The sequence below is a fragment of the Trematosphaeria pertusa genome (genome assembly GCF_010094035.1).
Source record: "Trematosphaeria pertusa strain CBS 122368 unplaced genomic scaffold BU26scaffold_4, whole genome shotgun sequence".
Classification (NCBI taxonomy): Eukaryota; Fungi; Ascomycota; class Dothideomycetes; order Pleosporales; family Trematosphaeriaceae; genus Trematosphaeria; species Trematosphaeria pertusa.
The window spans coordinates 2,487,835-2,513,054 of NW_022987215.1; the positions used below are offsets into that span (position 1 = coordinate 2,487,835).

At 52.3% G+C, this 25,220-nt stretch overlaps 8 protein-coding genes across 8 annotated transcripts; 5 read left to right on the forward strand and 3 right to left on the reverse strand.

Moving 5' to 3' along the window:
* Positions 1-1,033: 1,033 nt before the first annotated feature.
* Positions 1,034-3,196, reverse strand: BU26DRAFT_503057 (uncharacterized protein; the record flags this gene model as incomplete). Its single annotated transcript, XM_033826677.1, has 4 exons — positions 1,034-2,647; positions 2,699-2,764; positions 2,818-2,898; positions 2,951-3,196. The coding sequence occupies 4 exons, from the start codon at positions 3,194-3,196 to the stop codon at positions 1,034-1,036; spliced, it is 2,007 nt and encodes a 668-aa protein (XP_033687613.1).
* Positions 3,197-4,220: 1,024 nt separating this feature from the next.
* BU26DRAFT_259895 (uncharacterized protein) lies at positions 4,221-4,618 on the forward strand. Its single transcript, XM_033821253.1, has one exon. It carries the CDS (start codon positions 4,380-4,382, stop codon positions 4,581-4,583), a length of 204 nt encoding a protein of 67 aa, XP_033687614.1. The 5' UTR covers positions 4,221-4,379; the 3' UTR covers positions 4,584-4,618.
* Positions 4,619-5,271: 653 nt separating this feature from the next.
* On the reverse strand, positions 5,272-7,426 carry BU26DRAFT_421334 (oligopeptide transporter; the record flags this gene model as incomplete). The annotated part of the gene is made up of 7 exons (XM_033823402.1): positions 5,272-5,960; positions 6,016-6,170; positions 6,222-6,409; positions 6,476-6,656; positions 6,710-6,932; positions 6,985-7,098; positions 7,147-7,426. The coding sequence occupies 7 exons, from the start codon at positions 7,424-7,426 to the stop codon at positions 5,272-5,274; spliced, it is 1,830 nt and encodes a 609-aa protein (XP_033687615.1).
* A 720-nt stretch (positions 7,427-8,146) lies between these two features.
* BU26DRAFT_562341 (uncharacterized protein) lies at positions 8,147-8,481 on the reverse strand (the record flags this gene model as incomplete). The annotated part of the gene is made up of 2 exons (XM_033833018.1): positions 8,147-8,428; positions 8,476-8,481. The coding sequence occupies 2 exons, from the start codon at positions 8,479-8,481 to the stop codon at positions 8,147-8,149; spliced, it is 288 nt and encodes a 95-aa protein (XP_033687616.1).
* A 165-nt stretch (positions 8,482-8,646) lies between these two features.
* Positions 8,647-10,508, forward strand: BU26DRAFT_539177 (cytochrome P450; the record flags this gene model as incomplete). Its single annotated transcript, XM_033831495.1, has 4 exons — positions 8,647-9,027; positions 9,088-9,540; positions 9,590-10,055; positions 10,086-10,508. Exons 1-4 carry the CDS (start codon positions 8,843-8,845, stop codon positions 10,506-10,508), a joined length of 1,527 nt encoding a protein of 508 aa, XP_033687617.1. The 5' UTR covers positions 8,647-8,842.
* A 2,262-nt stretch (positions 10,509-12,770) lies between these two features.
* On the forward strand, positions 12,771-14,336 carry BU26DRAFT_591118 (cytochrome P450; the record flags this gene model as incomplete). The annotated part of the gene is made up of 5 exons (XM_033834789.1): positions 12,771-12,795; positions 12,939-13,417; positions 13,455-13,636; positions 13,687-14,184; positions 14,222-14,336. The coding sequence occupies 5 exons, from the start codon at positions 12,771-12,773 to the stop codon at positions 14,334-14,336; spliced, it is 1,299 nt and encodes a 432-aa protein (XP_033687618.1).
* An 858-nt stretch (positions 14,337-15,194) lies between these two features.
* BU26DRAFT_529635 (uncharacterized protein) lies at positions 15,195-19,692 on the forward strand (the record flags this gene model as incomplete). Its single annotated transcript, XM_033830911.1, has 14 exons — positions 15,195-15,510; positions 15,562-15,992; positions 16,046-16,236; positions 16,273-16,362; positions 16,412-16,655; positions 16,706-17,125; positions 17,175-17,350; positions 17,396-17,768; positions 17,818-18,115; positions 18,198-18,236; positions 18,292-18,912; positions 19,004-19,166; positions 19,219-19,549; positions 19,603-19,692. The coding sequence occupies 14 exons, from the start codon at positions 15,195-15,197 to the stop codon at positions 19,690-19,692; spliced, it is 3,783 nt and encodes a 1,260-aa protein (XP_033687619.1).
* Positions 19,693-23,221: 3,529 nt separating this feature from the next.
* On the forward strand, positions 23,222-25,218 carry BU26DRAFT_480379 (high affinity glucose transporter RGT2; the record flags this gene model as incomplete). Its single annotated transcript, XM_033825704.1, has 3 exons — positions 23,222-23,727; positions 23,787-24,769; positions 24,826-25,218. 3 exons carry the CDS (start codon positions 23,222-23,224, stop codon positions 25,023-25,025), a joined length of 1,689 nt encoding a protein of 562 aa, XP_033687620.1. The 3' UTR covers positions 25,026-25,218.
* Positions 25,219-25,220: the final 2 nt, after the last annotated feature.

Genomic DNA, 25,220 nt, shown 5'->3' on the forward strand with positions numbered 1-25,220 from the left:
TTGCCGCACTGGGAAGTGTTTTAGGCTAACACACAACCGTAAAAAAGCTGACGCTGGCTGAGGCTCTGGCTCGACTTCTGGTGATTGACTGATCGAAGGAGCATACCGTCGCCTGGTCGCTTGTATAGTGATGTGCCCGAAGTCGTCGAGTGGGTGAAAAAGAGAGAGAAACACTCTTCGACCGGGATAATGAATGTGTGGGGTCAAAGACCGAACAGAAACTAAGGAGTGGACGTATGTAACGAAGACACACTCCTATCGCAAAAAGTAAGAGCCGAGCAGTGGATGTGTAATGAGGGAAACACTATTCTCGCGGGAAAACGAAAGTACCGAGGAGTGGGTGTTAAATGACTGAAACACTCCTTTCGCGGAAAAAGGGAAGGACTAAGGAGTGGACGTATGTAACGAGAGACACACTCCTATCGCCGGAAGCAAAAACCGAGCAGCGGATGTGTAATGATAGAAACACTGCTCTCGCGGGAAACGAAAGTACCGAGCAGTGGATGTGCAATGAGTGAAGCACTGCTCACGCGGGAAAGGAAGCAAGGACCGGGCAGTGGATGTGTAAAGAGAGAAACACTGCCCACGCGGGAAACGAAAGTACTGAGGAGTGAATGTGCAATGAATGAAGCACTCCTCTCGGGGGATGGAAGCAAGGACCGGGCAGTGGGTTGTAAAGAGAGAAACACTGCCCATTGGGGAGAAGGAGGACCCTGGAGTGTGTGTGTAAAGAGAGAAACACTCCAGTCGCGGTAAAAGAACGAGCGAACGCTGGCGTTGGCGCGAGTGGATGTGAAAAGAGCGAAACACTCGGCCGTGCGCAGGTCGAAAAGGGCGCTAGGACCATGGAGTGGGTGTGTAATGATAGAAACACTCCAATCGCGAGAATGGGGAGATCGAAAGCGACCAACCAGAGGCTGTGGTGTGCTGAAAGAGTGAAGCACCCGTGCCATATCGGGATCGTAACGAACTCGAGGAAAAGAGCAAACCGCCCATCCTAGCCAGCAGAGCAAAAAAGTACTGCAATGCACTTTTATACGCGACCCTCTCTCTCAACCTTTTCCAACCAGGCCGAGAGACTCAACCGGTGGCGAGCAGGAGCGAGTGACTGCTTGGCTGTTGATCGGGTGCGAGAAGTGCGAGAAGTGACCGACTCATTTGAAGTATTAGAGAGTGACTTGGTCTGAGACCGAATGAGTGGCTTTGAAAGAATGGAACGGTCTAGGGATGGGGGTGCTGGTGCAGTCCGTGAAACCTTCGACTTAGCTCGGGAAGAATGAAGGAGTGGCTCGAGCGTCGTGCGAACGTTAGACTGCAAGCGATCACGGGAGGGAGAGATTGACTCTGGTCGCTGAGAAACGAGTGGCTGACCGTGAGAGTCTGAACGAGAGCAAGCAGCGGGCGCTCCGATGAAGGCTATGAACCTAAGAACTTCGGCTCTGACTTCTGCTTGAATCTCTGCCCTGCATTCCCGCCTTCGCTGAATTGAAGCAAGCGTCTGTGCTTCCGATGGCTTAACGAGTGACTGGAAAACCGGAGGAACTGAGGTGTCTGTAACGAGTGACTTGGGGTCTGAACAAGTTGAATGAACAGTAACCCCTCGGGCCGCGCCGTAAAGAGTGGGGTTGCGAACCCTGACCTCGCCAGTGAGGTGGTCGGGAGGAGCCGAAAAATCGGTCTTCAAAGGAGTGGTATATCCCTTCCAAATCTCAAAGGTTCTCCGGAACCATCTGCCATCGCAGAAGCAAAGCTTGTTCTTATAAAACCGCCAACAGCGACCATCACGGGGACATGGATGAGTCCCCGATTGGAATGCTTCGCTGCGATATAGCCATATGCCGTCGTCTGTCCAGTGGACAGTGCCGTACGCCTCATCAGGCAGTCCGCGCTCGCCAGGGTGCTTGAGAAGAAATCCTCTCCATGTCTTGTCGTCCACTCTCCGTCCGTAGAAGCCAGGAATTGACTGTTTGACTTCGACGAAGCTGGGATCGACAATGGATCGGAAGCACTTGGCTTGCTCTCTGTAGAAAGATTGTACTTGGCAGAGTCGCGAACGAATCGTTTCTGAACGAAAGCCTGGGAGAAGTTTGGTGCCGTCTTCGAAAAGGACACTCTTCCACATCTTGGCGTAAGAGCCATGGGTATTAACGATAGTGGGAGGGTGGAGAGTGCCTTGTTTCCAAGCGACTGGCATCCGGTGACCGATAGTTGGCTCGAACCACAGTGTTGACTTGTCTTGGACAGTTGCCTCGAACCGGCGAACTGCTGCGACTGTGGCGAATCGAACCGACTTGCTTGACTTGGCGGTACCGGGTTGCTTGAGTGCTGACTTCAGAGCTCGCCGTGGCGGCGGCGGCTGCTCGGTCGCGGACGGCTTGACCGGCGTCGGAAAACGAGTGATCCGTAACCTCGGGCGCCTAGGCGCTGGCGTGACAGCTGGCGGGGCCGGTGCAGGTGCATCGCGGGTGATCCGCAGCTTGGGCCGAGGCTTTGGCTCGATTTTCGTCGGCACGATCTGGGCTTGACGGCTGGCATTCCGTGCTCTCGCTCGGGCTTGCTCGCGCAGTTGTGAAACTTGACTGGCTACGCTTGCAGGTCCTTGTCGAGCACGCACGGGTAGAGTCGGAGAACGCTTTGGCTGGCGGGCCTACATATGGTTAGCATACCATCAACGACTGCGGCGAGCACTGGAACATACCTTGTTCTCGACTGTCTTAGCAGCGTCCCTGGCTGAACTCTGCACAGGGCGTATCCTGAACCGCGACTGGTTGCGTGTTAGTCTCATAGGGCAGCCACGACTGAGGCCAGGAGACTCACCCCATAGGGCAGTGGCTCTGGTACTTCCCACGCCGCCCGCTTAGGAGCAGCAGCAGCAGGCTTGCTGATGGTGCTTGTCTTCTGTGGGGAGTTAGCAGGGCGCAGGTAGACGTCGCGGCTGGGGAGCACTTACTGCAGCAGCCGCTGGTGGGGAAGGGGCCGGTCGTTGACCGAGAGTCCGAGGACCCAGGTTGGCGAGGACTCGAATGACTGTCGCCTTTGGAGGAGTGGGGGTAGGAGAGAGAGAAGGTGTGTGTCTGGCTCTAGTCGGGTGGCGGCCGCGAGGTCGAGTGACAACATTGTCAACACGCCGAAGGCGCGAAGGAGAGCTTGTAGAGACCATCTTGTGGTTGGCAGGAGGTACTCTGAGCTGATACATCGTCTGAGTTGTGCTTGCTGAAGAACTTGACGTAGGCAGTAGCATGAGACACAGAATGATGCAGGTGAAGAAGAAAGAAGAAGAAGAGAAGGAACCACCGAAATGGACGGCTTTTCAGGACGGCCAGGCAGCACCGTGCACACGTTACTCAGCGGGTAAAACAAGACAAACATCATGAATGCAGATGGCTGGGTGTTGAACGAGTCTCTTCGGTAGCGGCCATAGCACGGACATCGAACCAAGCTTGAAGTCGCCGATAACGCCAATATCATGCCATTATGTGCACCAACGCGGAACTAAGTGATAAGTGACAGAGGATCCAGCGGTACTTCGAATCGAACCCTGGAACCCAAGCAAACCTGCGCTTGCCACCCAGCCTCCATTGCAGTCATTGGCCGTGCTCGCAGGATCGAGCGAACAGGATTCCAACTGTGGCATAGTCGCTCCTGCAAATTTTTCGGGTCTCTGAATTTGCGCTCCTGCACGACGTATGCCAACCAGTGCAAGTACGAGTCTAGGTACCCTGTATGCTTGCAAGAGCATATTAGTCACGTAGGGTCGGTCTCCTGTCGCTGCTTCCAGTTCTAGGTGCAAGGGCGCTTCCACCAGCCGCCTTGCGTGGACTGCAACGACTGCCCACTCCACCAGACTATTGACAAGACATACTGGTGCTTCCTTTCCTGAGTGACTGGTTCTCAACGACACCGCAACTCTTTCGTTCTCGACCGGTTGATTTCCTAGTCTTCCGATATCCTGCAGCGATGCGACACATACGGCACGGCGGACGATATCGTTCCGGCGTGGAGGTGGCCTGTCCGGGCATTCCAGCAGGCAATGCGAGCAGCTGGCGCAGGAGAAACGCATCAAAGCGAATTCTCAGACGACCCAGGCACCAGGCTCAAATGTATCCATCTCTTTTCGCAACTTATACCAAGAAAGCTGACTGAAGGAGGCCGACTCGAATGAAAATCCAGCTAGCCTTGCCTTGACTCTATACGCAAGTCTCAAGCCATCCTTGCCGGCAATTCTTCATATCCAAACTCATATCCGAACACGCCTGTCTCCTGCCGGTACACCTATCGACAGCGTGATCGCATACGATAGCACGAAGCTCCTCCAGAAGGTGATACACCAGTACAACGATGGCACTCTATCAGAATAAGGTCGCTGGCCTTCAAGGGAAATGTTATATGCTCTTCAGGGTCCACACCGCCCTCTCCATCCACTAACTCAACCGTATAGCCCTCGGTCCTTCCCGTTCATGCACTTCCCTCGATCGGGCCGCGATGCCCACTTTCCAGAAACCCTCAGACCAAAAGGGATCTGTTGCAGCTCATACGTATCCGTCGTACCGTTTCCAGGATCACAAATATGTCGATACTGTTGATGTGGTGGGAGAACAGTCACGAAGGACGTCGTCGCAAGCTTCGCACTAACAGTTTGACAGACAATCAAGCGGGGGATGGCGGGGCAGACAAGAATAAGCTCATTGGTGGGCGGGAAGCCTAGCCTGCATCGGACTAGCCTACCACATCCCACCGTGCGGAGATGCAAGGGAAAGGAGGAGGCACTACTGCAACCGTCGCTCCGGCACGGTGTCCTCATTCACAGACAGAGCTCAGTGGACCAAAGAAGCCTGCGGGCTGGTTTGCAGAGTCCAACAAGTCGAGGTGGTGTGGATCGGACAGCGGCGAAACGGGCATGGCTTATATTAACGCCATTTAAGGCCTATTGGAATGGGTAGATCGCTTTATTCTGTTTGACCTGATAAACTACCTATGCGTCGCAATATCTCGGCATCAAATCCCGCATCGGCCACAGCGTTATAAACCAAGTCTATTCTGATCCAAAGGCATCGCATTTTCGCACAAGAAAGCTACTATAACTTGTTAAAGTAGGAAATTGAGGAATACATCATGTGGGTGGTGAGTGTATTGTATTGAGTGTATATAGCTCCGAGAAATCGAAGAAATCTCTGTGGCGCTAGTGCCCGATTTGGAAGCTTGGCGATTGATCTCCAACATAACTAGCTCCATACTAACTCACGAACTTCAAACCCAACTCTTGTAGAGCCATCACCAACTCCTATTCGAATCCAAGTCGCGAACATTACGCCCCCTCTCCTCCTCGGTTTCATTCTCCGTCTCCTCCTCCATGCCCTCAGTTTTCTTCGGCTTCCGATTGCTCCACCATACTCCCACACTAGCAACCAAGCTCAATACCGAGACAGTCGCGTAATTCCACACCAGATCGGGATCCTCGCTCAGTGGAACTAGAGCTTGCGAGATCGCACTCCCAAAAGCGCCGGTGAAGTAGAACAGCGCCATGACCAAGCTGCGCATATTGCTCGGTGCTTGGGAGTACGCGTATTCGATTCCGGTAACGTTTGCTAGAATCTCGCTGTTCGCTAGGAGGAGGTAGACGGGGAGCTGGAGCCAGACAGAGGGTTTGGGATACAAACGGTCGGCGGGGCAGTGATTGGCATGTTTCCCGCAGGCGGAGCTGCTGTAGATGAGATGTTGCACTACGGTGCACATGGCCATTCCGAGAGCGGCACAGAGGAAGCCGGCGGAGATGCGATGGATGGGACAGAAACGAAGGCCGATTCTCGCAAGGACTGGGTAAACGATGTGTGCGTAAAATGGTGCGAGAAGAATGCAGAAGAGAGGATTCAGATTGATAAGGAGGTCGTTTGGCAGACCGCCTAGGTTGAGCGTAGCTGCTTGGGACATCATGTTGCTACCCATTTGGCGCAGTGCAGGCCCTGCTCACGATTAGATTTTCAAATCATGAAGCGCTTCCAAGAACAGAAAACGCACAGTATAATGGGTACCAGCAGAAGCATCGGCAAGCTCGTATGCCACGGCTCACTTCGTCTACCCACGAGTCGTCGTGGGTCATCCATGCAGGCCGCTCCGTGATGCGAGATGGCTTGACTCGGTTCCAGAAATCTGGATGATGGATGTTGCGGTAGCTACCAAATGATTAAGTGGTATGTCTAGATTAAGGTGGACAAGGCTCTTACACTGTGGCCGGGTTCCAGGACCACTGTCCCTTCATAGAAAGCAAGCATAACCTGAATGCTTTGCCTAATACAGAGCCCGACGGTGGCGCGCTTGCGTATTTCTTGCGAAATCCGAACAGGATCAGAGGGCATATCAAGAATGTGACCGATGGTACAGTGAAAGAGAGCCAGAAGCCAACATATTTCTCCTAAGTTGAGGCGTTAGCCTCATCACCTGAAGCGACTTCGAGAGGCCACAAATCGGGTAATCTCACCGCATATACCATGGCAATCATGCCAGTAATAGAACCGACATTGATAAAGCCGTAGAAGTACAAAAGTATACGCGACCGGGTGGCTTCGGGATCGATGATCACACGGCGGCCTTTCCTGTCAATGGCGACTCTAAGTTCGGTATCTGGAAGTTGCTCGACAACGAGTGTTGCAATGTTGGGCCTATACGACGAGTGTAAGTAGCAACGCAGAGATGACGATACGTAGATACTGACTTTATGCCACCGAAACCAATCCCCATCAGAATAACCCCAACAAGGAACGGAATCAGCGCAGTTAGGGAATGAACAATCACCCGGGGCAAAGCAGAGATGATGAGGATAAAATGTCCTACGATCGTTATGACGTTCGACCATTGAAGCGTCTTGTAGCGCCCAAGATATTGGTCCGCTATGAACGCACCGAACAGAGGCGCCGTGGACATCCATAAGCTGTTTGCTACGGTCGAGGAACGTGAGCTGGTCGTCTCCATAAAGAGGCTAATACTGACACAATGATATAGCAGTTGACACTCGCTGGCCCATATTAAGAGCACCTGATTGGCCTCGGAACCCAGCCCCAGTTTTTGAGTTTGGCGGTAAGGGCTGCTGGAGGAAGTTCACGACTGTTGCGAGGGATTAGCGGAGGACGTACTAACATGGTACATACGTACAAACCACGAAGGTTCCGTTGAAAGAGAATCGTTCGAACAGCTCTATGATCGTGATAGTACAGGCTGACCATGGGATTCTCCCTGGCACTCGGCGAAGTCGACGGAGTTCATCTTCGGTGGGCCGCGTCTCAGCGCGCAGTTCGCCTTTCTCGCAGTTTCCTGGCGCATCCGGTTCATCCCGTCGCTGTACAACTTCGCTGTAGAGGGTGGATTCTCTACTCAGCGGATTGTCACGACGAGAAGCTAGGGTTGTTATATTTGAACAGGCGTTTGGAAACATCTTGCGGAAGAAATTTGGTGACGCAAAGTTGAGGGGAAAGCGAACAGTTGGGGCCCCGAAGGCTATCAATAAAGCTCCAGCCTTGAGCTTTCGACTATTAGTTGGGAGACCATCCCCGTCCCAAGGGTGTCGGCGAGCTACCGGAGAGGGGTATTTGTTCGAGTTTGGTTCTGTATCCCAACAACACATGCGGTAGGTCACAACCAAAGGAGACCAACGAATGGGATGGTGTAACACTTATTGACTGTATACTTGCATGGATTCTGGTATGGTGCAGTTGTATTAGTAGATGCAATGATGTCTTCTACCGCGGAGTGGGCTTTTGCTTGTTCCTGAAGAGGGCCGACGTCGATACGACGCCGCGTCACAAGCTACAACTGAAGAGCTGCAGTCAATAAAGAGGAAATACGAAGGAGGGTGACTGAACTGAGGGAATTGTGGAATTCGGGTATCTATATCATGCTGATGCATGCGGAGGGTAAAGAATGGTGACCTGAAAGTGTCGAAAGAGCCTCGGTGGCTCAAAATGACCTGACATATCTCCTAGTCCTCCGTCGCTGTAGACGTCCGGTTAGCTAGCTGCAGGCACGTAGGGAACGCTGATAACGATCTATGGCCGTGTAGAGTCGTGAAGTCAGCCGAGCCTGACGAAGACGTGTGCGCAACCCGAAGGTTGGGGAAGTACCATACCGGTGGTGTGCTGGGATGCCCAATTATTATTCAAATAACCGAGTCCTTTCCTAGCCAATCCTTGCAAGGCTTCTCCCAGGGCATTCTGTTCTTCTCGCATTGGGACAAGTTGTAGAAGTTCCACGCAACGAACGCGACAACACCGAAGGCAGCCATGATGAGGAGGATGAGAAGGCAGACGAGGAGTGCCCTACAGCAAGCGCCTCGAGGCGTGCGAGCACGGACAGTATGGTGATGGTGGTGGACTTCGATGGCGCCATAGCTACCTGGATACGCGGGCGGTGCGGCTTCGATGACGACGGTCTCCCTGGGCTGCTAATCTAAGTACTCGCCTTTCCACGCGCTTCTATTGTACTCACCGACATGCTGGCGATGGGGGTTTTTGCGGTGTGTTGCGAGATGTTGGTGTTATCGAGACCTCGCACAGATTGTGCGCAGGTGGCGTGGCGTGGTTTGTTGCACGTGATCACGCGACCTCCCGCGCCACTCCGCACCAAGGAGCACTGTGTCTCTTGCCCACATGAATCACATTAAAAGCCAACGGTCATCCCAGGAATTGTGGAAATTAGCCGATGATGTGCAGCAGTGCACTTCATTTCCCCTTCAACGCGCCACCCGTTCGTCCATCCCCCACGCTAGCTCCTCTACCTCACCTAGGAGAAGGACGCAGAGCTTGCCGCCCTTCACGTACACACTCAGCGACAATTCTGCTCTGGTTGCATCACGATGACAACCATACCCTCGAGCATTCTCCTGGTCATCTCCGGCTTGGCCGCGACCTATGTCTTTCTACGCTTTCTGCTCACCTTCACCCAAGATGCGAAAGAGCCGCCAGCATTGGAAACGGCAATCCCATTCCTGAGTCCCATGATTGGCATGAGAAAAAAGGGCAAATTCTACGTAGACCTGCGGTGAGTGCAAAAGAAGATGCCTTCGTTACCTGGCCAAAACTTGTACTGACGGACTGTTAGCGACAAGTTCAATCTCCCAATCTACACCCTGCGAATCCCTTTAATCCGACTCTACATCATCAACTCAACCGAATTAATCCCGATTGCCCAGCGACAAGTCCGCACACTGGACTTCGCTCCGATGAAGGCCAAAGTGGCTATGAATGTTATGGGCGCCAGTCCCGATGGCAGAAAAATTCTGGTCCGGGATCAGAATGGTGTGGAGGACTTTAGCTATGCAATCATGTTCGACAAGGCGATACATCCAGCAGTGACGCCGGGTCCGCAGCTAGACGCCATGAACAAGTTGTCCGTCCAGAAAGTGTCGGAAGCACTGGAGACGCTCGCGTCCCAAGCTCCAAGGCCTTTGAGATTGTTCGAATGGGTGAAGAAGGAGATTACGTTCGCAACCACGGAAGCCGTATACGGTCCCAAGAACCCATTCAGCGATGCAAAGATCCAAGAAGCCTACTGGTAAGCAATTCCTGCCTCAAGGTTAGTGGTGCGAGCTGACAATTGCCAGGAAATTCGAACCAGGAATCATAACGCTCTTGTTGGATTTATATCCGAATCTGCTCGCTCGAGAGAGCGTGCAAGCGCGCAAAGACATTGTTGATGCATTCAACGATTACTTTGTGTCTCGTGGCCACGAACAAGGCTCAGCCTTTGTCCAAGCACATCATCGGCACAAGATTGATCAGGGAGTTACGGGCAAGGATGTCGCCAGATTCGAGATCGGAGGCATAATTGCTATCCTGAGCAACACAACCCCAGCCGCGTTCTGGGTACTGTACCACGCCATCTCGGATGCTACCGCGTTGGAAGAGTGCAGACGAGAAATCATCGCTTGTTGCAGAGTCGATGGCGACATATGCACTCTCGACATTACTGAAGTGAAAGCATCCTGCCCGATTCTGCTGTCTATACTGAAAGAGTCACTGCGGTTCCACGGAATTGGCACTTCCGTTCGTGTCGTAACCCAGGATCATGTCTTGGACGGGAAATATCTTCTGAAGTAGGGCGGCATGGTCATGATTCCAGGACCAGTGCAGCATAGTTCAAAACCGGCATACGGGGAAAATGTGGGCGAATTCCAGCACAAGCGCTTCGTACGATCGCCAGAACGTAAGCGGCCAACTCCGATAGCGTTTCGAGGTTTCGGAGGAGGATCCACGCTCTGCCCTGGTCGGCACTTTGCTACCACTGAAGTTCTCACTTTCGTGGCTTTGATGATTGTCCGGTTTGATTTCGAGCCGACCAAAGGCGAATGGATCTGTCCGAAGACGGACAAGGCCGGAATGCAAGGTACTATCGCACCGCCCAATGAAGATGTCAAGGTTCAAATTGCTCCGGCAACCGGTGAACTGGCAGGTAAGAAGTGGAATGTGGTACTGTCTGGGTCAGATAAGGGAATAGAGCTCTCAGTGGAGGATATCCAGTAGACTTCGAAGCGAAGAAGGCAGCCTCGGAAGCCTAGGAAGGCGAACTTGAAGAAAGGCACGGACCCAATTCACTCAAGATTAGACACCCTTCCGCCTTATTTGCCACAGGCTTTATTGGCTCTAGATGTGAATTATGTCCACTCAATCGGTAGGTAACGAAGTATCGTGGAAAATGACGAATGAGAGCTAGTCCAATCCCGTGACCGTTTCTCGCCGAGTTGGTTGAATGCTGGGATAGGATACTGCAGAATGCGGACCGCGGGCACGTTACTAGGCGATAGATTAATCCGACCATGCCTCGAGAAGCTGAACTCCGCATTCAGCCCACTGTATGCGCTTGACAATTCGCCCCCACCATCCTCCCTGGACCCCCGAGTCCGTCATGTCCCGAAGGGAAACCAGCTCAGGTCTCACTGCCTGAAAGAAATCACGATGCCCATGTCACGACATTGGGGCCAGAGACACCAGGCAGATATAGCAATGTAGAAATAAACGTACAGTAGTCCTCGTCCGCTTGAGCCCATTCGTAAATGCAAAAGCCTCCTCTACAACTATCCAGTCACGTTGATTTTCAAGTACCAAGTCTTTCCATCAGTTGCATTCAGCTTTCGTTTGACTGCGCATCTCCAAGCCCCAAGCATAATGTCACCTGGGCCTCAACGATCTCTTCATCTCGTTCAAGGTCCCCACCAGCCGGGCAAAGTCAACACAATTAGCATCGCCTTCGCTGCCTGCTAGCTCATTGCTAGCTCATTATTTGGCCTGAAGTCACCATGGACTAATAGTAAGTGACATTGAGCCTTCGATTCGGTCATGAGCTGATACGGATAAGGGCTGTGTATAGTAGTACTTGTAAGTAACATTTACTTTGATTGGCGCGAGATACTAAGAAGTCAAGGCCATTCTGTGGGTGAGAGCAAGAATGGTCACACATGTTGTCTTGTGAACGACCAAGAACACGGAGTTCGGGTTGATTGGGACGGATAGCATGAGACTGTTTCCGCATGGTCTATAGCCTACCTATCTATCTACCTAGAAACGTGGTAGTCTCTTCAGCGCTCTCCATCAAGTAGCTGGATTTGGTAGCCAAACGCGGACGCAGACGGCACATAGTAGCCTTGCTTTGCTGATTATGCCTCGTCGTATTTGCATGCTCGGGTTCGGCATGGGAATAATGTAGCGTAGAATCTCAGTGCTCATCCTATTCTGAATTGAGACTTAGTAGAAGACAACTCTGCAGCTTCGTGCCATGGTTCGCGGCACCATCGTGGGCTACGCCCTCGCCGTCCGCGCCCGAATGGTTCTTTTCTATTAATTTATGCTAACTCCTTATAGTTTAGTAATAACCTGCCCACTATACGGCTCAGCCGAACGCCAAGTGAGCAGCCAACAGGAACCACCCCGTTCCGAGCCGCTGCGTGCCTCACATGTGGCGAATCAATTGGATAGAAAAGTCTACCCGCAATATACCAAGAGCACGTAAAAGTCGATAAATCTACACCGGTCTCCGAAGATTGATTACCCTATCTGCCTTGAGCATTGCCTCTCGGTGCCTAGCATGTTTTAGCATCTATCACGACATGGCGTAGACCCAACGTTGGGTTTGATGCGTACAGGTTTGCAAGCAAGTCAGCATCGTATGACAGGCAATTTCAAGGCCGCATGCCGCCTACCTTAGTCGTACAACACACCACATTCATTCCAAATGAACGGATGGGAAATTACTTCGTGTCAACCAAGATCCCAGAATATCAGCGATTGGGGGCAATATCCTTAGAGTTTGGAAGCCTGGCGAAGGGTCCGACCATTTCATCTATTCCATCCGAGCTACGGCTTCCAAGAACGTAGTCATGGGTCCGAGGATGAGACATTTGTCTTCTAGCTGATTTCTAATGACTCCTGTGGCTGCTTTAGGTGACGGCACAGTGTAGCCCACATCATCTTTCAAAGAGAAGAGTGACCTCCTATTATCAGACGTCTTGTTTGATCGGACGATAATCTTCCGTACTTGCTCTACAATGGACTTCTCTGACGATTTTTGTGCATTGAATCAGTCCATTCCAGCATGGTCTCCATAGACTGAGAGCAATTCAAGAATCTCAAATGCCCTGGTCTTGTCACTCGTTCCTGTCATTATCTATTATGTCCTCGGACAGCTTCGTTACCATCGAGACCATTCTCGTGCCACAGAACAACAACTCCCTCCTGTCAATCCGCAATTTCTTCCTTTCGTAGGCAACACTATCCCATTCATATTCGATAATGCCAGATTCTTACGCCGTGCCACGTAAGTCATGCAAAATTCCCAATCATCTTATGCAAACAGCATACTAAGAACGTTGCTAGAACCTATGCTGGAAAGCTTTGTTCATCCAGGATCCATGTTTTTGGAAAAAACCTCTACCTGTTTGGGGATCGAGAAACCGTGAGGAAGCTCTGGAAAGTCACGGTCGCTGTCTAGCCCCATCGATTTCTACGTCCACGTGCTTAGGCACTTTTTTGGAATGCACGAGCGTGCCATTGCAACCTATAAAGCGGATAACTCGGGACCATTCGCCAAGCATTTCCCTGGCAGTAATGTCATGGACAAGAATCGAATCGACCATTTGACCCACGAAGGGTTCAAAAGAGCATTCAGCAGACCGGGTCTTGCTCCTATGACTCAGCGTTATATGAGCATTCTGGAGCCAAAAATAGACGGATTAGCCTTTTCAACCGAGTGGACGGATGTGCCCGACCTGCTACAGTTCTTCCGGATGGTCTATGGCGCGGCGCTGCTTGAAGTTGTCTTCGGTCCATCTTTGACTAGAGTCAACCCAACATTCCTGCAAGATGTATGGCAGTTTGACGATTCTGTTCCGCTGCTCGCCAGGCTTATACCTTCGCTCCTCTTTCCAGAACCCTACCGAGTACGCAAGAGTCTCCACAACCAGTTTCCACAACCAGTTTAAGCGGTGGTGCGCCTATGCGCGGGAAATTTTTTCAGAGTGTTGCGTTAGTGAGGATGGCGATGGAGATCCGTACTGGAGCTCGGCGTTGATACGATATCATCAGAGGATGTACCTTCAAGCTGACGGTTATGATGATGATGATGCGCTTGCGGCTGCCGATCTAGGTCTTGTGTGGGGGTAAGTTCCTATATTCCCCCAGAAACCATGCGTGATATTGACGTTTACAGTACTCTTGGAAAAGCGATCCCTACGACAATGCTATCTGTCTACCACGTATTTAAGGACGCCTCTCTCCTCCAGCGAGTACGTCATAATCTCGAAGACACTTATGGCGATGTACCAGTTTCAGAGATAGATCCGAGCCAACTTGTTCAGGATCCCCTATTACCCTCTATTCAAGCGGAAACACTGCGGCTATACGTCAATGTCTGCGTCATGTTGAGCTCGCCTTACGCTGATGTCTCCCTCAGTCGATGGTGGATGCCCAAAGGCACAGTGGGATTGGTCGGTTCCGGTATCACGCACAAGGACGAGAGGTTCTGGAACACCAAAGACGGCGTCCATCCTGTAAGCTCATTCTGGGCTGACCGCTTCATCACCGACCCTGCAGATCCGAGCAGCGGGCCCACCCGAGACTCCGCTCTGCGCCACAACCACAACAAGGATGGGAAACCATCGTTTTCGCTCAGGGGTCTGGAGGCATCGTGGATGCCGTATGGAGGCGAGTGTGATACTTTCCCGAGTAGACGAGCGCTGACACAGAACAGGTGGTAATGCTATTTGTCCCGGACGACTTCTCGCAAAAAGAGTGACTCTCTTTACCATTGCCTTGATGACGAGGAAATTTGATATCGAAATTTTGAATGACTCCATCTAATTGGGATCTTTGAAGTTTGGCATGGGGGCGGACAAACCAAAGAAGCCGATACCATTCCGCATCAGAAAGAGGGCTGGTGTTTAGATTGAGATTGAATTTGTTGGCATTCGCGTATTATCGCTGCGTTGGTCTATTTTAGCCGCCATAGACTTGGAGTTACTAGTCTATAATATGTGCGTCCTTCTCGAGTAGGACTGCATCGCATGCAGTTAGGCTGACAGCATGATACGGGGTGTTGTTTGCGCCCTTTTCGATGACCATCGTCGTTATTGAGGAGCTTTCTAGGGCTCATTTTTTGTTGGCAGCTTCGTGCTATAGTTCGCAGCGCCGTAGTAAGCTACGCCCTTATTATCTGCGCCTAAACTGTTCTTTTCTGTTAACTTATACTACCTGCCTATAGTTCTATAATACCCTGTTCCTTTCTCTCAATTTTAGCGTCTTTTAAGTCCTTTTATGTGTAGGCAGAAGCTCTGCTTTGCTGTTAGTTAGCATAACATCTATAGGTTGGTGACTTAAAACGAGAAAAATCAATCAATCAATCAAGCATGATTCGGCCGAAATGATCGGGGAGGCGCTGCATTTACGTAGGCGTATCCCTGCAATGTCAGATGTCGTGCTTTTGAAAAAAAAGGCAAACGGCAAAGACGAACGGAAGCACTCATTTCTAAGGGGCTTGATATTCTGAAGCGGATCTGCAGAGTCCGTGCCACTTTTAGAATATGCATGTGTGTTGCACACAGTGTTGGGACCGCCCGTGCGGCGCAGCGCAGTCAGTAAAAACGTTTGGGAAATGCCATCACTTTCTTGTATCTACCCGCAAAACATTCGACTAAAGAGCATTTGTCTGGCAAGGAGTCCATGGACGACAACCCCTCCGCAAGGCCCGGCGTGACTTTTCACAACCTCAACGTGTTTGGACTCAGCTCAGTGGACGAGTACCAACACACTGCAGCCTCGTACCTGCTCGCAGTTCCCAAGAGCATTGCACGTCTTTTCCGACGGCGAGATACCACCAGGGCACATATTTTGCACGACTTCTCCGGCAAAGTGCAGCATGGGGGGATGATACTAGTGCTGGGGAGGCCTGGAAGTGGATGCTCTACCTTTCTAAAAGTATTAGCTGGCGAGCTACCTGGGCTGCATGTTGCCGCATGGTCGAGAGTTCTATGCGATGGTGAGTTAGAGAGGGCTAATTTTATGACTCACGACTGACTTCTGGTTGTAGGATTCCCTCACACCCGAGGCGGTTTAGAAGGGAACGCCATCTATCTCTCAGAGCTCGACGTGCATTTTCCGGAATTAACCCTGGGGCAGACGTTGACATTCGCTGCGGCTACCCAGGGAACAAGATCGAGCATGAGTTCAGACGCACGCGAAGTTGGGCGCGAGGTGGCTGCGAAATTCAACCTAAACGCCGCGTACAATTCTCCCATCGGTAATGCCATGATAAGAGGCCTTAGCGGCGGGGAAAAGCGTCGCACGAGCATCGCTGAAGTTTTCATCAGTGAGAGTCGGCTCCAGTGCTGGGATAATAGCACACGGGGATTAGATAGCTCAACAGCACTTTCCTTCGTTCAGCTGCTGAGGAGTTGCACGATCAATACGCAGGCAGCAGTTATGATGAGCATTTATCAGGCGTCCAATGCTATATACGAGGTAGGATCAATACCCCCAAATGGATTACAAGCGTCTCTGATCGGACACCCTAGAATTTCGACAAGGTTATGCTATTGCACGAAGGCTATCAGATCTATTTTGGCCCAACCGAGCTCGCGGTAGGATATTTCTTTGACTTGGGCTTTGAGAAACCGGCTCGTGCCACGACGGCTGATTTTCTCACGTCCGTCACCCACCCAGCTGAACGCCGCATACGTGAAGGGTATGAAGATCGTGTGCCCCGGTCTGCCAGAGAATTTGCGGATGCTTAGACGCGTAGCGACATGGCGAAAGCGCTTCTGGAACAAATCACCAGCGCCGAAGAAACTGGTCAGCATGGTCAGCGAAGGCATGATACCGCAGAGCCACAGTAGGTCTGCCGAATTCTTCATTCAATGGCAATGACCTAACCGTTTCAGGTCGCAAAATAATGCGTACAAGATACCGATTCGCTCCCAGATCGGTCTGTGCATACAACTGGGATGCCAAAGGCTGCGGAATCATTATGTCCCACCGCTTGCAGCGATCATCGGAAACACAATCATAGCCATAGTAATTGGCAGTGTCTACTACGACCTTCCCGAAGGCACAGATGGCATGGATAAGCGAGCTGTCCTCCTTTTCTTTTCACTCATGATCAACGCGTATGCGCCAGCGTTTGACGTAAGTTGGATTGACCCTATATAAGCACCTCGAGTTGATCGAGACTCAAGGTCCTCGCAATGTGGGCGCAACGACCCATCGTCGAGAAACGCCATCGATACGCCTTCTACCGACCATTTACCGACAGTATCGCTTCCATAATATGCGACCTCCCAACTAAGCTAGCGACCGCGATCATGTTCAACGTCCCTCTGTACTTCATGACCAACCTGCGGAGATCTGCCGGCGCTTTATTTACCTACTTGGTGTTTCTGATCGCTACAATATTGACCATGTCGATGTTTTTCCGCACGGTGGGGTCGCTTTCCAAAACAGTGGAGCAGTCAATGGTTCCTAGCTCGATGGTTATTCTGATCTTCAGTGCATATACAGGCTACATTATTCCTGCCAAAGACATGGTGCCCTGGCTGGCTTGGCTACGACGACTGAACCCAATCGCTTTCGCCTACGAAAGTTTGATGATCAATGAGGTTTGTGAAACACAAATTCTACGAAACGGAGCTTTCTTGACGAGAGTAGTTTGCCAATCGGAGATTTCCCTGTGCGCGCATTATCCCATTCGGAGTCGGCTACAGCGAGGGCGATATGAACGGCAAGATCTGCGCAGTGATTGGAGCGGTGCCGGGTCAGATCGACATCAATGGCTCCGCTTACATCGCTAGGATATATAGTTACCATGCAGCCCACCTGTGGAGGTAAGTCTTGTTGCTTTAGAAGTGTCCCATATACTGACAATGTAGAAACTTGGGAATAATACTGGCGATGCTTATAATATTCTGCGGAATCCATCTCGTTGCCACTGAATACATTCCAGCGCAATGCTCGCGTGGAGAAGTCCTTCTGTATCAGAGAGGAAGGAAAACGCACACGAAACTAGAAAACGATGCAGAGGCCGGGTATTCAGATTCTCCGCAAGATACAGCCACCGAGATGGTGGATGTCGACGGAAAAGAAGACGGCTGCGTTACTAGTACCCGATCACAGCTGCAGGAACGCCGAGCTGTTTTCCACTGGAGCAGAGTCGACTACTCGATCCAGATTAAGAAGAATACACGGAAAATTCTGCAGAACGTTGAAGGATGGGTTCGCCCGGGAAGTCTAACAGCCTTGATGGTAAGATCTCTTATCTCTAGATTCCAAGTCTACTAATTTGTAAACTTAGGGAGTGACTGGAGCAGGTAAGACCAGTCTTCTCGATTCCCTGGCCTATCGCACTATGGTAGGAGAAGTGAAAGGAGACATATATCTCGGAAGCGAGGTACCAGACGCCAACTTCCAGCGAAAGGTTGGCTATGTGCAACAGGAGGATATACATGTCCCGACAACAACGGTCCGCGAAGCACTAGAATTTAGTGCTAGACTACGACGGCCGGACAATGGGCCGGACGACATTCGGCGTATTCTTGAGCTGTTGGAGATGACGTCATATGTTGATGCAGTAGTTGGTGTTCCTGGCGAAGGTATGGTCGCTGTGATATGTTGGTGGCGAAGCTGACGAGTAAGGCCTCAACGTGGAACAACGCAAATGACTTAGCATCGCAGTAGAAATGGTGGCGAAGCTACAATTGCTACTCTTCTTAGGTAAGAGACCACAGGCTCATCACACACTGGACCTTGTTACTCACGGTGTTGGTAGACGAGGCAACGTCTGGACTTGATAGTCAGACGGCGTGGTCGATATGCATGTTGCTTCGCAAGCTGGCAAACAGTGGCCAAGCTATCCTCATCACCATTCACCAGCCATCTTCTCAACTCTTTGAGCTCTTTGACCGACTTCTGCTCCTGGATCATCTTGGAAGAGTCGCATACTTTGGAGACATTGGAAACGATGCATCGACCGTGATTGAGTACTTCGAGCGCGACGGCTCCGTCAAATGCGATGGCTACAAAAACCCCGCAGAGTGGATTTTAAACGTGACCAGCAATGCTAAGGATGCTGGAAGCGCTTCACGTGATCGGGCGACCGCGTGGAACGAAAAATGGGCTCAGAGCACCGAAAGACAAGACGTACTGCGTCAGATAGCCGCATTCAAGCAATCACCAGCAGGAAGCAAAAACGTCAGTGCCTTGTCGCATGAGCGTCAGTACGCCGCGTCCTTTACGACTCAATTCCGCGTAGCGACACGACGAGTATTCCAAGAATATTGGCGTGATCCAGTTTACCTGTATTGCAAAGGAGCCTTATGTGCGGTTACTGTGAGCAAAACATTTGCCCCATGGAAAGCCTACACTGACATGATGCAGGCCTTGTTGAATGGTATATCAATTTTCAATGCAAAATTGGATCACGAACATTTTCTTCTCCGTCTTCTTGTTCACACAACTGTTCAGCACCATCGATCAACAAGTGATTCCCCGTCTCATAGCCGGACGGTCGCTCTTTGAAGCTCGAGAGCGAAGATCCAAGTCGTACTCGTGGACCGTCTTCATTGCAGCCAACGTACTGGTTGAGCTGTTCTGGCAAACGATTGCTTCTGTCCTGTTCTTCTGGCTGTCCCTAGTATTCTGTGGGTAAGTAGGATTGTCCTCATTGCGTGAGTGCGGGATCTGATCTTGAACGTAGAGTCCTAGTACCCTCGAAGGATCTGCCACAGTTCTGGCACTTTGTGTATAGAGCATCTCCGCTGACGTACTTCATCGACGGCACGGTAGTCGCAGGCCTTGCAAATACCGCGATCAGGTGCTCAGATGTTGAAATGCTGCACATCAGCCCTCCTACCGGAAGAACTTGTGGAGATTACTTGAACCGTTGGATCGATATGGCTGGTGGATACGTGGAAAATCCGGCTGCAACTCATGACTGCGAGTATTGTCAAGTATCTGATACCAATATTTTGCTTAGCAACATTGGGATTAGCACGGGAGATCGATGGCATAATTTTGCCTATTTGACGGTTTACGTCCTTTTCAATGTTCTAGCAACTTTCGCGATATACTGGATAGCTAGGGAGAGGCGATCGAGGTCATCGCCCTAGATTTCAAGAATCCTGTTGGAAGAGTTGGAAGAATATACACTAATCAGACTGTTGAATGCTGATATACAACCTGATATCTTTATTTAAGGGCCTTGTAGCCTTCTCCTTGGTAGCTTGGGAGGTTCGTCGTCTCTGGCAGTGTTCCCTCAGATATATGATCTCGACCAAGCCTGCAGCGCAGCCGCCGTAATATTCATTGAAGTGCTTGCTCACCTAGGAGTGGGTGCCAACAAAAAGAAGCGCGATTAGAGGCTTATTAAGAAGACCTTGGTTTGCTTTAGGCAGACTACTACAGCGTTAGACTGCTATGTAGCTAGGTAGAGAGCTGACGTACTCAGCATTCTAATAGCATAATGTAGGGGATAATTCCTCTATAGAAATGGATTCTCAGATCAATGCATACCATGCCGCCCACTCTCCACCTGCCACCTGCATCAGAGCTCCTTGTCCTCATTGAGAACGTCCCTCGTATGTGAGCACTTCGTCGAAGGCATGGGCCGCCATTGTTGGCCCAGGTTGCCTGCCGAATAGAGGCGACCTCGATTCTCCCAGCGCCGTACCTTAGACCGGTTTTCACCCGCATCCGAGTCTGTTCGTGGGTTCTGCTAAACGCCAGAACTAGGCCTCCTTACGACAGCAGCGGAATGTTAACATGCTGCGGCGCAAGGTGCGAGACTCGGCGATTTCGAACGAGCTATAACCCAATATTAGACGCCGACTACCTGCGTACCTCTGGCCTTGCTTCGACTAAGATTCCCATTTTGGCTTGAAGTGGTCGGCTCCGACAGCCAGGTCTCTCAAATCCCACCACCACGGTCAGCCCACGAGCATCGTCGTGCAACCAGCGAGTGGGGACCTCGCGTGGCCGGACGGGGACTTCAAGAAGCAGCGAGTCAACCGAGGCAGAGAGCCGCAGTGTCGAGCGCCGTCGTTATTCGGGCGATTGCCGCCGAGATGTTGACATCTCGGAGCAACTAAGTGGATCTTTGAAAAATCGGAGCCGTTCGAGGCTCGCGACAGGTCGGAAATTGACTGCTTCTCGACCGAATGCCAGATCTGATTGAGCATTTTCGACCGCCATCGGACGATGAATTTTCTGAGACGTCCCGCAGCTAGTCCAAGAGTCGAAGTCGGTCTGACTGTATTTGGTGGAGAATCTACTTGATCATGGGGTTAAGATATTCTGCGGAGAGTCGACGCGAACTTCCACTAGCCTTGTGGACGCCGAGACGCGCCATTCCCCACCGTGGAGACGTGCGAAGAACTTTTCTGGTTCGGTTTTCAAACGTCTAGGTCGCCGCAAAAGCGCATCGGCGCGACAGCACCGAGATGATTTGAAAGGTTCTTTAGTCTCCACGCGGAGACGAGGAGATACTGCAGTTTATGGCAAGGTACCCGGTACGGATTCCATACTCCTTTAACTCTAAAGTACTGCGCCTACACAGTGCTAACGAACTACTAGCGGAGTCCCCGTGGAGACTGCATTGCGGGAAGGCTCGTATTCGACCTCCGGACGCAGCTTTCCCATCCGTCCCAAGTCTATCTGGGTACAAAGAGCAAGGTCAAAAACCCTGTCCGTCACGTGCAAGTCGGCCCGACGTTCATCCAATTAGAGCACGTGCATGCTGTGCCCCACGTTAATTTTAGCGCGCATACCGTTGAGTTGATGTCCCTACCCCTGCGCACACGTGACGGACAGAGTTATTTACCTTGCCCTTTGTATGAAGTTTCTACGCGCGTGGCGCGACTCACGGTAACATCGTGTTTTCGTGTTGGCAGTGGCCGGGCAGCTGGTATAGCTGATTGGAAGGCCAACCGATGAATGAAGTCCTGCCGTTTCGAGGTATAGGCCGGTTAAGAGGCGAAACGTCCGCGGATTGGGGAGCCGTCAGGTCGATACAGGGTCCAGTAACTCATTCGGCAGGGCTCGCTAACGTATCGCTGGCTGCATCGCGTGTCGCGATGAGGTTACGACGGGCTGGCGAAGCCTGCACGCGCGCAGCGTCCCAGCCCAAACAAAGGATAGCAGAAGCACGACGGGCTTGACACGCATGTGAAGAAGACGAGCAAAACGCCCCACGGCAGGGTTCTCCAGATGTGCCGCAGCGGGTGTGGCTAGCAAAGGGGAATGGTGACAGTGCTAGCGACGCCACTAGTGCTGATGCACGCAAGACAAATCATCGCCTTGACCGAGTTCACCTCCTCCTGAGACATCAACATCCTCGGTGCTACGAAAGAAAGGCGAATGACATGGTGTCAGCTACTGTGGCCTCCTGAAAGGGGTCCTGAGAAAGGCATGTGGCACAAGCCCGGCGCCCTGTGTAGCGGCCATCATTGGAAGAGGATCTGCCCGCCGCACTCTTCCAGACATCTGGCACGCGGAGGTGTAGTCCAATCACTCGGCCTTTCTATATTGGACTGCCGTTTTGGTGGGCGATTATGCAGGCGAACACTGCACGCGGGATACCGCCTCGCTACGGCCAACGGAGTCGATCCGACTGTTGTGCAGAGCGAAATCCGGAAGGAGACGCTCGAATCCCGGATCTGCGTATTCCTTTTGTTGAGGCTGTTTCGACGCGCGTATATTCCCTTTACTCTATCAATATAGAGAGCAACCTCCTCGAAACACAGCCAGAGCACGACACCTTACCGCTGCAAACGAGCAGCCTGGGCCGATGTTTGGGGCAAACGGCCGTCCCCGTTCCAAGGATGTACGACCGGTCATGGCGGGTGCAGAGCTAGCTGAACCCTACTGTCATGTGTACATGCCCGTTACGCTGCGTCTTTTCCTGTCAACCCAGCGTGATGTGCGCGCGAGGCATAGCGGCGGCGGCTGGCTTCGACACAGTACGCGGCACGGAGCACGTCGAGCCCGTGATCTTAACAGAGCCAGTTAGCGCCAACCAACGCGGAGCGTAATCTCCTTGCAATTCGCCCAAGATTGCGGCCACGGCTTCGGGCAGGGATCAAAATATGGGAAAAATCCTGCAGCAAGAAACGCTAAGACCACCTCCTGGCGATGCTTGCCCAAAGCTTGGCACCCCAGGTTGCGCCTCCCCAGGCGCCCCCCATCTCACTCGGACCACCTGTTGGATTTCCCCTCTGAGCAGCATGGCCGACGCTGCTGGAGCCCGCGCCGGCCTGGACTGCTGGCAAAGTCCACGATTGCTCGCAAGATGCGCGGCGCCGGGCCATCGCAACCACAACCACAACCACAGCGGAACGCCCTCGGCAGAGCGCTGATCCGTGTTCCAGCGCGGCGTGCAGATGTCCAGACGCCAGGAAAGGGTTGCCGCGAACCGCTGCTGAGGGCGGGACTGAATCCTTCTAGAAGCACTAGACACGGAGGGCGCCCAGATCCGGCTAGGCTGATGCCGACAATGTTACTGTACCCATGGACCAGAAGCCACCGAGCTGCAGTATCACCAACCCGGGGGGTCCTGATATTAAAAGCTGGAGCTCCGCGTCTTCTGCCTCTGTGTCGAAGGCATCCCCAGCTCTTCTTGATCTTTTCCCCCGACGCGGGCCCTCGTTCGCGGCGTCGAGCTTCCTTTTTGTCGTCACTTATTCCTTCATTGAACATCTACAATCATGCCTGGTGGAGCCGTTGTCGCCGTGACCGGCACGACCGATGTCAATCGCGTCGAAGCCCCCGTTACCGTCCGCGCCTACCTCATCGTCGCGTTCGCGGCCTTTGGTGGCATCTTCTTCGGCTACGACACTGGCTGGATGGGAGGTGTTCTCGGAATGGACTACTTCATCAAGCAGTACACCGGCAACGAGTACCCAGACGTCCTGTTCCCCGGCCTCGCCTCTGACAGCCAACAAATCAAGGACTACAGGAAACACACCTTCGTTGTCCCGCAATGGCAGCAGTCCCTGACCACTTCGATTCTGTCTGCTGGTACCTTCTTCGGCGCCATCATGGCTGGTGACATCGCAGACTTCATCGGTCGCAGACTGACCATCATTCTCGGCTGCTTGATTTTCATTGTCGGTGGCATCCTCGAGACTGCTTCGACCGGCCTCAATGTCATGGTCGGTGGTCGTCTTATTGCCGGTTTCGGTGTTGGTTTCATCTCAGCTATTGTCATCCTGTGAGTGCCGCCTTGGTTTCCAGAAGCATTTGCTTTGGCCTGCCGCTAACAGTTCGAAGGTACATGTCTGAGATCGCTCCTCGTAAGGTCCGTGGTGCCGTCGTTGCCGGCTACCAGTTCTGCATCACCATCGGTATCTTGCTGGCCAACTGTGTCGTATATGCAACCCAGAACCGCCGCGACACTGGCTCCTACCGCATCCCGATCGCCGTCCAGTTCCTGTGGGCTATCATCCTTGGTACCGGTCTTGCCCTCCTCCCTGAATCTCCACGTTGGTTTGTCAAGAAGGGCAAGCTCGACAAGGCGGCCAAGGCGCTCGCCCGCGTCCGTGGCCAGCCCGTCGACTCTGAATACATCCAGGACGAACTCGCTGAAATCATCGCTAACCACGAGTACGAGATGTCCATCATTCCCCAGACTAGCTATCTCGGTTCCTGGATGGCTTGCTTTGAGGGCAAGATCTCCCAACCCTCGTCCAACGTCCGCCGTACCGTCCTCGGTATCTTCATGCAGATGATGCAGCAGCTGACTGGTATCAACTTCATCTTCTACTTTGGTACCGTCTTCTTCCAGCAGCTCGGCACCATCGACAACCCCTTCCTCATCTCCCTAGTTACCACTCTCGTCAACGTGCTGTCGACTCCATTTTCCTTCGTCATGGTTGAGAAGCTCGGTCGCCGCATGATCCTCATCTGGGGTGCCGCTCTCATGGTCATCTTCCAGTTCATCGTCGGTATCATTGGTGCCACCGCTGGCAAGTCTAGCGAACACAACCCGGCCGCCGTCAAGGCCATGATCGCCTTCATCTGCTTGAACATCTCCTCGTTCGCTATGACTTGGGGTCCCGCTGCCTGGATCGTCATTGGTGAGATCTTCCCTCTGACCATCCGTTCCCGTGGTGTCGGTCTCTCCACCGCCTCCAATTGGTTCTGGAATTGCATCATCGGTGTCATCACGCCGTACCTCGTTGCCGACCAGCCGCACTCCGCCAAGTTGGGCTCCAACGTCTTCTTCATGTGGGGCGGTCTTTGCTGCATCTCCTGTAAGTGTCCTTGATGCCCCTATAGCATTGAGTTTGACAGCTAACACTGTATCCAGTCCTCTTTGCCTTCTTCTTCGTCCCCGAGACCAAGGGCCTCACCCTCGAGCAGGTCGACAAGATGCTGGAGGAGACTACCCCGCGCACCTCTCGCAAGTGGAAGCCTCACTCGACTTTCGCCGCCGACATGCACCTTGCGGAGAAGCACATCGAGGTGCCCGTCGGCACCGAGAACGTCGAACCCAAGTCTATGGCCTAGGTGCGGACTTCTCACCCTCCGGAATAATGCGTAATGGTTGGATACGGCGGCATGTTGGGACGATGCAATGGAGCGACGCGTTGATGGTGCGTATGTAATGCTGCGAAACCGCACTGCGTGCGGTGGAGTACGTATATCAATAGTCAATATTTATACATACTTCGAGCTGGCTTTTTGCTGGTCTCCTGATCTTAC

Bases quoted from the DNA above. Each gene is read 5' to 3' on its own strand.
- BU26DRAFT_259895 (XM_033821253.1), top strand. From the start codon at position 4,380: ATGTTATATGCTCTTCAGGGTCCACACCGCCCTCTCCATCCACTAACT.